The 14,494-nt window shown below is 40.4% G+C and overlaps 1 protein-coding gene across 1 annotated transcript in view; it reads left to right on the top strand.

Moving 5' to 3' along the window:
• LOC112070079 (carbonic anhydrase-related protein 10-like) overlaps nucleotides 1–11,623 on the top strand; it is a 15,652-nt gene extending 4,029 nt beyond the window's left edge. The window contains exons 2-8 of the mRNA XM_024137482.2: nucleotides 1,349–1,359; nucleotides 1,521–1,616; nucleotides 2,206–2,301; nucleotides 2,442–2,514; nucleotides 5,601–5,755; nucleotides 5,884–6,058; nucleotides 7,180–11,623. Of these exons, the coding sequence (XP_023993250.1) occupies nucleotides 1,349–1,359; nucleotides 1,521–1,616; nucleotides 2,206–2,301; nucleotides 2,442–2,514; nucleotides 5,601–5,755; nucleotides 5,884–6,058; nucleotides 7,180–7,202 (629 nt within the window). The 3' untranslated portion in view covers nucleotides 7,203–11,623. The remainder of the gene's footprint in view (nucleotides 1–1,348; nucleotides 1,360–1,520; nucleotides 1,617–2,205; nucleotides 2,302–2,441; nucleotides 2,515–5,600; nucleotides 5,756–5,883; nucleotides 6,059–7,179) is intronic.
• Nucleotides 11,624–14,494: the final 2,871 nt, after the last annotated feature.

Raw genomic sequence — 14,494 nt, 5'->3', positions numbered from 1 at the left:
ACCAGCTCAGTGCCTGTTGAGTGCTTCTTTTGCCTAGTAATTAGAATAGGTGCAGTGGAAGATTTGGATATATTACTAAACACTGTTGAGGAATGAATTAATGTTCAAGCTTCTCACCATTTTGCTCAGTTGATTAACATGCATTATGCACTAAGAGGGAATAGAACGGGGCCCTGTTTAAAGGGCTTTATTAAAAAAAACATGTCAAGTGAAATATATTGCTTTTCATACTTCATTTAATCATCGGCAGTATTTGTTGTATATATTTTTCAGTATTTCTTGTGTCTCTGAATAAATTAACTAAGTCGGATCACCCTATGATGAATGACTCCATCAAGATTCTACACGGGCATAACATGAACTCCCTCCATTCACTTTTTCTCCTTACCTCCCTCTCATTTCATTATAAGTCTTGATGTTATCCTAGTTTTATATGAAAAGAATGGAACAAAGCTTTTGAAGGTCTTCCTTTACCTGTGGGCATTTCGATGTGTCCTTAAAAACAAACGTTGAGAGTTGGTTCTCAGTTATTATTCATTTCACCTGCTTCCTAATTGAGATGAGACTTGGAAGATGACTTTCTTATTTTTTTTATTTTAATCCACCTTTTAAAACCTAATTACTGCAGGCCTACAGCCCAATCCCAAATTATTATTCTTTGATTTTAGGAGCCTGAAAGAATTATTATAATTTACATTGCAGTAATGGGAAGGGTCAATTTTCTTTTTCTATCCATATGAAATGATAAAGAATTACACTGAACCAAAAAGAGAGACTTGTGGTGAGACCGTTCCATCGCACCATCACCTGATGTTCAGCATGATAATGCACAGCCCCATGTTGCAAGGATCTGTACACAATTCCTGGAAGCTGAAAATGTTCCCAGTTCTTCCATGGCCTGCATACTCACCAGACATATCACCATTGAGCATGTTTGGTATGCTCTGGATCGACGTGTACGACAGCGTGTTCCAGTTTCCCTCCAATATCCAGCAACTTCACACGTCATTGAAGAGGAGTGGACAACATTTCACATGCCACAATCAACAGCCTGATCAAACTCTATGCGAAGAGATGTGTCGTTCATGAGGCAAATGGTGGTCACACCAAATACGACCTGGTTTCTGACCACAACCCTACCTATTTTTAAGGTATCTGTGACCAACAGATGCATATCTGTATTTGCAGTCATGTAAAATCCATAGATTAGGGCCTAATTTTATTTTAATTGACTGATTTCCTTATTATGAACTGTAACTTCAGTAAATCTTAGAAATTGTTGCATGTTGCGTTTATATTTTAGTTCAGGTGTATTAACATGAAGTTATCTCCATTTCCTCTTCTGTAGAGTCTTCTCAGGTGAGAAACTTCCCCCCTTCTCTTTTAACACATCCACCACACCTCACTTGACTCCTCTCTGTGCAGATGGGAGGCACCATGTACAACACACGGGCGCCAGTGTCGCTGCGGCCAGACAAGGCGTCACCTGGTGAACACTCCGGTGGGCCTCTGGGTTACAGTCACCCGGCTGGAGGAGAATCCGCCTGCACTTCGGGCCAGCTGGGACGCGCCAGGGCTCGGAGCACCTGCTCAATGGACAGTCCTTCCCTGCAGAGGTGAAGAACGGCCAAGAGCCGAGAGGGATTATCTTTATTGGTGTGTGTCTATAAACATCCAATCCACTGAAAGTTGCTTTCATTTATGACTAAGAGCTCATTCAATCAAACTGTGCATTACAGTTAAGGCTTTCACTGCTTTACACTACCCGACTGGCGTTTTTGTGTTGGAAGATTCCTCAAACAATGGATAATGATAAAATATCTGGACTACCTTATCATCAGTCCATTAATCACATGACCAGGGCCTTTGAAAGGGTGGGGGTAGAAGAGGCATCAACAATCTGCATCTTAACAATGTAATTGAAGCAGGATCCGACAAATGGCAGGTGAGTTTTTGTGGCAGTGGGTTTTTTCAGTGGAGGAGGGCGATTTATAATGACCAAAAGTAAAAAGCAAGTAACTTATCGGGTGCCATTCCTGAATTTCTTGAGTTTGTCTTCGAGTGAGGGTTGGATGGGTAAGATTAGTTTAATCTGACATAATGCTTTCATGTGCAAGACAAATTCACATTTCTGTCTCACATGGTCTAACACCAGGAAATGAAGGACTCACTGTTTGTTTTGTCTTTATCTCGCYTCACTTACAGGTGCAACTTATACACTACAACCAGGAACTCTATGCCAACTACAGTGAGGCAGCCAAGAGCCCCAATGGCRTAGCAATTGTGTCCATATTCATAAAGGTCAGTTTGTGCTTGATGCAGACAATCTCCTTCTCTGTGGTGTTCTATTGTAGTGACAGTGGTCTTTATATTCAGAATCCCATGGGACTGTGCTGCGGATGCTGAATATTTTATGTTCYTTTAMATCTCTTCCYTCTCAGATATCCGAGTCTCCAAATGTATTCCTGAATCGCATGCTGAACAGAGACACCATCACGAGAATAACATACAAACGTAAGCACCCTCAGGCATTTAAGATGTGTGGGTTTATGCACACACATTGTCAAATCTACAGTAGTCACAGATAGAATAGTAGTCAGTTCCATTTCTGGATCCGTCATAAAAAAGAATATCTAGCAACTGAATTAATTTGGCTAATTGGAAGGTTGCCAGAGATTGACTTAATCAGAGATTGAGTGAAATTCATTCCAACTTCTGAATTAATCAGCTACATTACCAATGTGATCCTCCTGGTTCAATAGATAAGATGTGTAACAATAGAAACTGCCCCCAACCCTGAGAGATGTTTGAGTCATCTCCTGTTTCTAACTGACAGAAATAACTCTGTGGCACTTTCAGAATGTCGAAACTTGGCATTCCTTTAAAGACAACAATTATGTAACATTGCTATAGTTAGTATTAACAGCCTCTACCCAAACTCTCTTTTATTTCAATTTTATGCTCTTCATTAAGTCTGGTTAATTTAATTTTCAGTCCTTTTTCATTAATTAAATTAAATTAAACGAATTACATTAAATAAATCACTAATCATCCTTTTATTTGTATCCCATTACTATAATAATTGGATGTTATACTGTATTACAAGTCCCTGCAGACCGGGGAGGTACTATCATTCGTCAAAACAGATGCAGTCACCCCCTTACTGAAGAAACCCAACCTTGACCTCTTATCCAACTACAGGCCCATCTCCAACCTCTTCCTATCAAAAGTACTGGAAAAAGTGATTGCAAACCAGCTTCAATCCCATCYGTCTTCCAATTARCTGAWCAMRTTTTTCCAGTGAGGTTTCCAGTCCTTGCACAGCACYGAAACAGCTATGGTGAAAGTTACCAATGRCCTACTGATGGCTGCAGAATCTGGATCACCTAGCCTCCCACTTCTCTTAGATCTCAGTGCTCTTTTGACACTGCTGACCACAACATCCTCCTGCGCCATCAGAGAGCACACTTCAGTCTCTGGAACTGCTCTGAACTGGTTCTCCTCTTACCTCTCCAATAGGAAGCAATACATCCCGATTGGAGAGTCCAGATTGGTGGAGTCTACAGTCACATGCGGTGTCCCACAGGGGTCCGTTTTGCTTCCTATTCTGTTCCTAATCTACATGCTCCCTCTCAGCCAAATCCTCAGTCTATAACATCAACTTCCACTGCTGCGCTGACGATACCTAAGTATATATTTACATCAATCCGGACACCATCTCAGCCCTAGCAAAACTTGGCAGCTGCCTAGATGACATCAGGGCATGGATGAAAGAGAACTTCCTCCGGCTGAACAGCAGCAAGACTGAGGCTATGCTTATTGGGACACACAAGCAGGTCCCCAGTGCTGGAAACATCGGCCCTACTAGTGACGGTCAAGTCATCCATCTGTCCTCTGTCATCTCTAACCTGGAAGTTAAGTTTGATCCTTCTCTGTCATTTGATGCCCATATAAAACATATCTGCAAAACATAATTCTTCCATCGAAGAAACATTGCCGGGCTCAAACCATCGCTCTCCCAGCCAGATGCAGAGAAACTCGTCCACGCCTTCATCTTCTTCCAGATCGACTATGGCAATGCTCTGTTCGGGGGCCTTTCAACCAAATCACTTCAGAGGCTACAACTTCTCCAGAAGAGTCCTACCAGGACCAAGAAGTCAGCCCACATCACCCCCATCCTTGCTGAACTCCACTGGGTACCGGTCAACTATAAGATTGACTTTAAAATCCTCCTCCTAGTGTTTACAGCCTTGAATGGATTGAGTCCCACCTACATCAACGATATAATTTATATCAATGAGCCACCTCGCACTCTCCACTCCAGCAACTCACCACTTCTTCAAGTCCCCAAGACACGTCTCCGTACTATGGGGGACCGAGCCTTCTGCTCCTTTGCCCCTCGCCTATGGAATACACTCCCTGATCATTTGAGAGCCGCTCCATCAATCAGAGCTTTTAAAACGGGTCTTTAAACACATTTCTACATGTCTTTCTTATAAACCTAATCTGTATTTCTGTCTTTCTAATAGACCTAATCTGTTTTTCTGTCTTTCTTATAGACCTAATCTGTCTTTCTGTCTTTCTTATAGACCTAATCTGTCTTTCTGTCTTTTTTATAGACCTAATCTGTCTTTCTGTCTTTTTCTTATAGACCTAATCTGTCTTTCTGTCTTTCTTATAGACCTAATCTGTCTTTCTGTCTTTCTTATAGACCTAATCTGTCTTTCTTTTTATAGACCTAATCTGTCTTTCTGTCTTTATAGACCTAATCTGTCTTTTCTTATAGACCTAATCTGTCTTTCTTATAGACCTAATTGTCTTTTCTTATAGACCTAATCTGTCTTTCTTATAGACCTAATTCTTCTTTCTTATAGACCTAATCTGTCTCTTCTTATAGACCTAATCTGTCTTTCTGTCTTTCTTATAGACCTAATCTGTCTTTCTGTCTTTCTTATAGACCTAATTCTGTCTTTCTGTCTTCTCTTATAGACCTAATCTGTCTTTCTGTCTTTCTTATAGACCTAATCTGTCTTTCTGTCTTTCTTATAGACCTAATCTGTCTTTCTTATAGACCTAATGCTTGTCTTTCTTATAGACCTAATCTGTCTTTCTTTATAAGACCTAATCTGTCTTTCTGTCTTTCTTATAGACCTAATCTGTCTTTCTGTCTTTCTTATAGACCTAATCTGTCTTTCTGTCTTTCTTATAGACCTAATCTGTCTTTCTGTCTTTCTTATAGACCTAATCTGTCTTTCTCTGTCTTTCTTATAGACCTAATCTGTCTTTCTGTCTTTCTTACTAGGACCTAATCTGTCTTTCTGTCTTTCTTATAGACCTAATCTGTCTTTCTGTCTTTCTTATAGACCTAATCTGGAAAGTCCTTTTAGCAACTACCCTACTATTGCTATTTCCTGCCTTGATTTGTTTTTATTGTAGTTTTTATTTTATTATCATTACTTTTTGCCTCAGCTTTGAGAAAGCACTGTAAGGAAAAGCGCTATACAAATTAAATGTGTTATTATTATTCTGTAATACAGTGTATAAAGTGTTGAGGATGGTACAATATGAATCTGATTACCTCTGTTTTGGTCCACCTCCAGATGACGCATTCTTACTCATGGGGCTCAACATAGCAGATCTATATCCAGACACTATACGTTTTATAACATACGAGGGCTCCATGACTATCCCGCCCTGCTTCGAGACAGCCACCTGGATCCTCATGAACAAACCTGTGTACGTCACACAGATGCAGGTAACTCACCCTCGATCATAGACTCAATAATAACATTAACTCATGTTAGCCAGAAGTTACTTGATAGTTGGCCGTATTCTTTACCATAAACCTTATCTGTCCAACTTTCTCTCACTCCATCTGTTTAGATGCATTCTCTGCGACTGCTAAGTCAGAATGAGCCATATAAGATATTCCTCAGTATGAGTGACAACACGCGGCCCGCCCAGCCTCTCCTACAGCGCTGTATCCGCACCAACATCAACTTCAGCAAGCAGGGCCGGGACTGCCCCAACAACCGTGCCCTGAGGCCCCAGTATCGAGGTGTGTCTGAACGCATGTGTTTAGGATCTTTATTCAATCAATAAGGTTACTTGAAACTTTCCGGTAAAATTCAGGTATTGGTAAAAACAGACTGTGAGAAAGAAATTTGTCATAGTAATATAAACTGCACATACTGTATTCTGAAACCGGTTTGTGTTTTTAGAAATTCAATATATACACTCAGTGACCAGTTTATTAGGTACACCACCCCATTCACAAAAAATGGTTCGCTCCTACAAACAGTGACATCGAGGCATTCAGTTAATGTTCGATTAAACATTAGAATGGGCAAAACCAGTGACCTAAGCGACTGAGCGTGGTATGATCGTCGGTGCCAGGTGCGCCGGTTACAGTATCTCAGAAACATCCGGCCTCCTGGGCTTTTCACGCATGATAGTGTCTAGGGTTTACCGAGAATGGTGTGACAAACAAAAATATCCAGTCAGCTGCAGTCCTGTGGGCGAAAATAGCTTGTTGATGAGAGAGGTTGAAGGATAATGGCAAGAATCGTGCAAGCTAACAGGCTGGCCACAAATAGGTAAATAACATTGCAGTACAACAGTCGTGTGCAGAAAGGCATTGCAGCAGACAACCACACCGGGTTCCACTCCTATCAGCTAAAAACAAGAAGAAGCGGCTCCAGTGGGCACGCGATCACAAACACTGGACAATTGAGGAGTGGAAAAACATTGCCTGGTCCGACAAATCCCGGTTCCTGTTGTGTCATGCTGATGGCAGAGTCAGGCTTTGGCGTAAGCAGCATGAGTCCATGGCCCCATTCTGCCTGGTGTCAACGATACAGGTTGGTGGCGGTGGTGTATGGTGTGGGGAATGTTTTCCTTGCACACATTAGGTCCCTTGATACCAATTGAGCGACGTTTACATGCCTTGAGGAATTCAGGCTGTTCTGGAGGCAAAGGGGGGTCCGACCCGGTACCAGATGGGTGTACCTAATAAACTATGTTTTCTCAGTCTTCTATAGTTCTGAGATGTCTATAGAGAAATGCCTCRTCCCTCAAAATGAACAGTTTCTTTGTAGGCTCTATGTCTCAAGCATTGCCTTTGTGTTTCCAGTTCAAGCAGTTCATGCTAACCTCCACATCTCTTTGTTCTCTTTCCAGTAAACCAGTGGCTTCTGAAGTAGGAAAAAGATGAACATGCTGTACAATACAACAGGATAAAAACTAAATATGGGATCCTGATTCTCAAGACTTTATTTGAATGTGGAAATACTACATTATCAGCAGAGGCTGTTTTTTGAATATGTTTGAGATTGCAAAGTAAGACAAGTAAAGATTGAAAAGTGTAACTTTTAAGGCTGCACAAATGTAATTCTTTTACAGAGCTTATGGAAATGGGCTGTATAGAAATTCAGCAGGCTCCGCCATTTACTGACCTCTGCAGTGGAGACAATGAGGACCTCTTTTATGACATCATCACCAACATCAKATTCACTTGAGTACCCAAAGATCCCAAAGGACCAACACTTCTTGAAATTAGCTAAATGTAATCACAGATACAACCATAATGTGTTTTGATACCAACAGCATTCCATCAGATCTAACAACAAGCTAAGAATCTGAATATGATAAGAGGGTGCTTCTGGTGATGAAAGCTTCTACATAAACATGTCACAAGCAAAAGGTGTACTGAATAAATGTCACAAATGCAGAAACTTTTCCTGACCATGTGACCTAACCAGGAAAAACTCTGGATCCCAGTAAAACACCAGGGCACGAGATATTCCTGTTCAGGCCACATAGTCAGGAAACACTCCTAGCCATAGACTTGGTAGATCCAGTATTTTATACTGTATTTACTAAACTTTTCAAGCCATTTTGGGCCATTTGCCCTTTCTCTGTTTAATTGTTTACAATTTCATTCACTCTGTTTATTTCAATGATAGCAGCCCAATTAACATGTTTCAGAGAATTATCTAAGATAAAATATCACTTTACATAAGGCCTATATAGTATATGCTGTTTAAGAATTGTATATTGTCTAGCACTGAATAGAGCATGGGACGTGATTTGTCTGCAAATTCTTTAAGCAGTCACAAGGCATTCCTTATCAATTATTTATCCTCATTTTCAATTCAGAGCTGTGTATGGCGTTACAGGCAATGTGGGTTTGTGTGTGTGCGCGCATGTGTACATGACTGTATGTGTGTGTGTGTGTGCGCTCTCTCCTGGGAATTGTATTTCTCATTAAATAGGGTAAATCTCCTCGTTTTGTGGCAACGAAACAAATACAATTGTATTTGTCACATGCGTCAAATACAACAACAGGTCTACAGTGATGCTTACTAATAATCTCTTTCCCACCGATGCAGAGTAAAACAAGAAGATAAAGACACAAGAGAAATAACACACAATAATGAAGCTAAATACAGGAAGTACCAATATACCATATCAATGTGCAGGGGTACGAGGTAGTTGAGGTAAGTATATACAGTGCCCTCAGAAAATATTCACACCCGTTGACAAAGTAAGATTTATATGAATTGAATTGTAATTTTTTGGAAACGATCTAAACAAAATAGTCTAATGTCAAAATGGAAGAAAAAWTTTCATTTTTATTTTTAATTAAATGGAAGATAAAACACAAAGTATTCAACCCCTTGAGTCAATACATGTTAGAATCACCTTTGGCAGCGATTACAGATGTGACTCTTTCTACGTACGTCTCTAAGAGCTTTGCACACCTGGATTGTACAATATTTGCCCTTTATTCTTTTTACAATTCTTCAAGCTCTGGTTATTGGTCTTTGCTAGACAGCCATTTTCAAGTCTTGCCATAGATTTTTTTGGCCAATTTAAGTCAACTTTAACTAGGACACTCATGAACATTCAATGTCGTCTTGGTAAGCAACTCCAGTGTATAACTGGCCTAGTGTTTAGGTTATTGTGCGGCTGAAAGGTGAATATGTCTCCCAGTGTCTGTTGGAAAGCTTAGCTCTATTCCTTTATTTATTTATTTTTTAACTCCTTAGTCCGTGCCAATGACAACCATACCCTCAACATGATGCAGCCAACTTCATGCTTGAAAATACGGAGATTGTTAGTCAGTGATGCTTTCTATTCAGGACAAAAAGTTAATTTCTTTGCCACATTTTTTTGCATTATTACTTTATTGCAAACAGGATGCATGTTTTGGAATATATGTATTCTGTACAGGCTTCCTTCTTTTCACTCTGTCATTTAGGGTAGCATTGAGGAGTAACTACAATATTGTTGATACATCCTCAGTTTTCTCCTATCACAGCCATTAAACTCTGTTTTAAAATCCCCATTGGCCTCATGGTGAATTCCCTGAGCGGTTTCCTTCCTGTCCGGAAACTGAGTTGGGAAGTACGCCAGTATCTTTGTAGTGACTGGGTGTATTAATACACTATCAAAATTGTAATTAATAACTTCACCATGCTCAAAGGGATATTCAATGTGTGCTTTTTTATTTTTTACCCATTTACCAATAGGCACCCTTCTTTGTGAGGTATTGGAAAATACCTTTGTGGTTGAATCTGTGCTTAAAATTCACTGCTTGACTGGGGGACCCAGATAATTGTATGTGTGGGTTACAGAGATGAAGTAGTCATTTAAAAAATCATGTTAAACACTATTATAGCACACCGAGTCCATGCGACTTATTATGTGACTTGTTCAGCACATTTGTACTCCTGAACTTATTTAGGCTAGCCATAACAAAGGGGTTGAATATTTATATTGAAGCGACTTCAGCTTTTCATTTTTTCTTAATTTGTAAAAATGTATAAAAACATAATTCCACTTTGACATTATGGGGTGTTGTGTGTATATCAGTAGGTGTGAATAATTTCTGAATGCACTGTACATGTAGGCAGGGTTAAAGTCACTAGACATCAGGATAGATAATAATAAGAGTAAAAAAAACTAAGTAGCAGCAGCGTATATGATGAGTGTACACTCTTAGAAAAAAGGGTTACAAAGGGGTTATTTGTGGAGGGGTAGGGTTCTACCAAGAACCGTTCTGATCTAAAGAACCCTATTTGTAAGACAAGGGTTCTTTTGTAAGGCAAAGGGTTCTACCTAGAACCTTTAACATCCTGAGAACCGTTTTGGGAAGAAAGGGTTATTTGATGATTCTTTGGAAGACAAGAAGGATTCTTTGGAAGGCAAGAAGGGTTCTACATAAAACCATACATAATATTTCCCAGTTTGTTTTACTGTATTATCTGTGTTTTTGCAGGTACATTGATTGGTTGATTAATTTCATGCTACACAAAGATAAATAACATACAGTTTTCTGAAATAATCCAATCTGTTAGTAATTGGATTTATTGCACCCGTAACTGAGATGGCTGTTCCAGTTTAGATGATTGAGATAGTCTCAGTATTCAATCTTCCATAACCTGACAGTCATTCTGAATGCAGGTTGTGGGTGATTTAACAATTCCACTTGTTGGATATACTAAGTGGCTTGATTCCAATAGGAATTACACATCACTTTGCAAGCCAGCATAATGTGACTTGCAGGCCTGATGTGGCCTGTAACCAGGAGTTTCCTAACACCACTGTTGGGGTATAACTAGGCCCCAAAAGAAAGGCCTTGTGATATGTAATGTATTATCATAGATCATTTGATTTTAAAGGCTAATAAGGTTGGTGGAATTGTTTATAGAGGGTTCTAGGTAGAACCCTGCACGGGTTTCTTTGAAGAACTCTATGGGGACAAACTGAAGAACTCTATATGTTTCTACTTAGCACCTTTTTTTCTGAGTGTATGTGTACATGTGTGAAAGTGTGTGTTTGTGTGTCTTTGTGTGAGAGTGTCAGTGTGAGTGTGTGGATCAAGTCCTGTGAGAGTGCAAAATAGTGCAGTGCAGATAGTCCGGGTAACCATTGGATAGCTATTCAACTGTCTTATTCTTGGGGATACAGTGCCTTCGGAAAGTATTCAGACCCTTTGACTTTTTCCACGTTTTGTTACGTTACAACCTTTACAACCCTCTTTCGGAGCTCCAAGGACAATTCCTTTGACCTCGTGGCTTTGTTTTTGCTCTGACATGCACTGTCAACTGTGGGACATTATATAGACAGGTGTGTGCCTTTCCAAATCATGTCCAGTCAATTGAATTTACCACAGATGGACAACAATCAAGTTGTAGAAACATCTCAAGGATGATCAATGGAAACAGGATGCACCTGAGTTCAATTTCAGTCTCATAGCAAAGGGGCTGAATACTTACGTAAATAAGGTATTTCTGTTTTTTATTTGTAATAAATTAGCAAAAATGTCTAAAAACCTGTTTTCACTTTGTCATTATGTGGTATTGTGTGTAGATTGCTGAGAAAAAAATATTAAATCCATTTCAGAATAAGGCCATAATGTAACAAAATGTGGAAAAAGTCAAGGGGTCTGAATACTTTCCGAAGGCACTGTAGAAGCTGTCTCTGAGCCTGTTGGTCCAAGACCCGATTCTCTGGTACCGCTTGCTGGACGGTAGCAGAGAGACCGTCCATGGTTTGGGTGGCTGAAGTCTGTCTAAACACAATATCATACATGTACTGTTTCTGTATGATAATACCACTATGCCTAAAGATATATATATATATATATATATAATACATACATATATATATACATATAATATATATATATAATATATATATATATATATATATATATATATACATATATATATACATATATATATATACAGTGGGGCAAAAAAGTATTTAGTCAGCTACCAATTGTGCAAGTTCTCCCACTTAAAAAGATGAGAGAGGCCTGTAATTTTCATCATAGGTACACTTCAACTATGACAGACAAAATGGAAAAGAAATCCCAAAAATCACATTGTAGGATTTTTTATGAATTTATTTGCAAATTATGGTGGAAAATAAGTATTTGGTCAATAACAAAAGTTTATCTCAATACTTTGTTATATACCCTTTGTTGGCAATGACAGAGGTCAAACGTTTTCTGTAAGTCTTCACACATGTGCTGGTATTTGGCCATTCCTCCATGCAGTCTCCTCTAGAGCAGTGATGTTTTGGGGCTGTTGCTGGGAAACACGGACTTTCACTCCCTCCAAAGATTTTCTATGGGGTTGAGATCTGGAGACTGGCTAGGTCACTCCAGGACCTTGAAATGCTCTACGAAGCCACTCCTTCGTTGCCCGGGCGGGTGTTTTGGGATCATTGTCATGCTGAAGACCCAGCCACGTTTCATCTTCAATGCCCTTGCTGATTGAAGGAGGTTTTCACTCAAAATCTCACAATACATGCCCCATTCATTCTTTCCTTTACACGGATCAGTCTGTCCTGGTCCCTTTGCAGAAAAAAGCCCCAAAGCATGATGTTTCCACCCCCATGCTTCACAGTAGGTATGGTGTTCTTTGGATGCAACTCAGCATTCTTTGTCCTCCAAACACGACGAGTTGAGTTTTTACCAAAAAGTTATATTTTGGTTTCATCTGACCATATGACATTCTCCCAATCTTCTTCTGGATCATCCAAATGCTCTCTATCAAACTTCAGACGGGCCTGGACATGTACTGGCTTAAGCAGGGGACACATCTGGCACTGCAGGATTTGAGTCCCTGGCGGCGTAGTGTGTTATGGTGGTAGGCTTTGTTACTTTGGTCCCAGCTCTCTGCAGGTCATTCACTAGGTCCCCCGTGTGGTTCTGGATTTTTGCTCACCGTTCTTGTGATCATTTTGACCCCACGGGGTGAGATCTTGCGTGGAGCCCCAGATCGAGGGAGATTATCAGTGGTCTTGTATGTCTTCCATTTCCTAATAATTGCTCCCACAGTTGATTTCTTCAAACCAAGCTGCTTACCTATTGCAGATTCAGTCTTCAGCCTGGTGCAGGTCTACAATTTTGTTTCTGGTGTCTTTGACAGCTCTTTGGTCTTGGCCATAGTGGAGTTTGGAGTGTGACTGTTTGAGGTTGTGGACAGGTATCTTTTACTGATAACAAGTTCAAACAGGTGCCATTAATACAGGTAACGTGTGGAGGACAGAGGAGCCTCTTAAAGAAGAAGTTACAGGTCTGTGAGAGCCAGAAATCTTGCTTGTTGTCAGGTGACCAAATACTTATTTTCCACCATAATTGGCAAATAAATTCATTAAAAATCCTACAATGTGATTTTCTGGATTTTTTTTTCTCCTTTTGTCTGTCATAGTTGAAGTGTACCTATGATGAAAATTACAGGCCTCTCTCATCTTTTTAAGTGGGAGAACTTGCACAATTGGTGGCTGACTAAATACTTTTTTGCCCCACTGTATGTATATATATATATATACTGAACACAAATATAAACACAACATGTAAAGTGTTGGTCCCATGTTTCATGAGCTGAAATAAAAGATCCCAGAAATGTTCTAAACGTACAAAAAGCTTTTTTCTCAAATTTTATGCACAAATGTGTTTACATCCTGTTAGTGAGTTTTTCTCCTTTGCCAATATAATCCATCCACCTGCCAGGTGTGGCATATCAAGAAGCTGATTAAACTGTATGATCATTGCACAGGTTCACCTTGTGCTGGGGACATTAAAAGGCCACTCTAAAATGTGCAATTTTGTCACACAACACAATGCCACAGATGTCTCAAGTTTTGAGGGAGCATGCAATTAGCATGCTGAATGCAGGAATGTCCACCAGAGCTGTTGCCAGAGAATTTAATGTTAATTTCTCTGCCATAAGCAGCCTCCAAAGTTGTTTTAGAGAATTTAGCAATACGTCCAACTAGCCTCACAACCGCAGACCACGTGCAACCACGTCAGCACAGGACCTTCACATCTGGCTTCTTCACATGTGGGATCGTCTGAGACCAGCCACCCGGACAACCCTATGAAACTATGGGTTTGCACAACAGAAGAAGTTCTGCACAAACTGTCCAAAACGGTCTCAAGGAAGCTCATCTGCATGCTCGTACTCACCAGGGTCTTGACCTGACTGCAGTTCAGCGTCGTAACCGACTTCAGAGGGCAAATGCTCACCTTCGATGGCCACTGGCACGCTTGAGGAGTGTGCTCTTCACGGATGAATCCCGGTAGACGGCAGATGAATCCCGGGTAGACGGCAGACACTGTATGGTGTCGTGTGGGCGAGCGCGGATGTCAACATTGTGAACAGAGTGCTCCATGGTGGCGGTGGGATTATGTCCCAGTAGGCATAAACTACGGACAATGAACACAATTCCATTTTATCAATGGCAATTTGAATGCAGAGATATTGTGACGAGATCCTGAGGCCCATTGTCTGCCGCCATCACCTCATGTTTCAGCATGATAACGCACAGCACCATGTCGTAAGGATCTCTACACAATTCCTGGAAGCTGAAAATGTGGCAGTTCTTCCATGGCCTGCATACTCACCAGACATGTCACCCATTGAGCATGTTTGGGATCAACGTGTACGACAGCGTGTTCCAGTTCCCGCCAATATCC

This window comes from Salvelinus sp. IW2-2015, unplaced genomic scaffold (assembly GCF_002910315.2).
Source record: "Salvelinus sp. IW2-2015 unplaced genomic scaffold, ASM291031v2 Un_scaffold1216, whole genome shotgun sequence".
In the NCBI taxonomy this organism is placed as follows: Eukaryota; Metazoa; Chordata; class Actinopteri; order Salmoniformes; family Salmonidae; genus Salvelinus; species Salvelinus sp. IW2-2015.
This window is presented reverse-complemented; position numbering and strand designations above follow the sequence as displayed.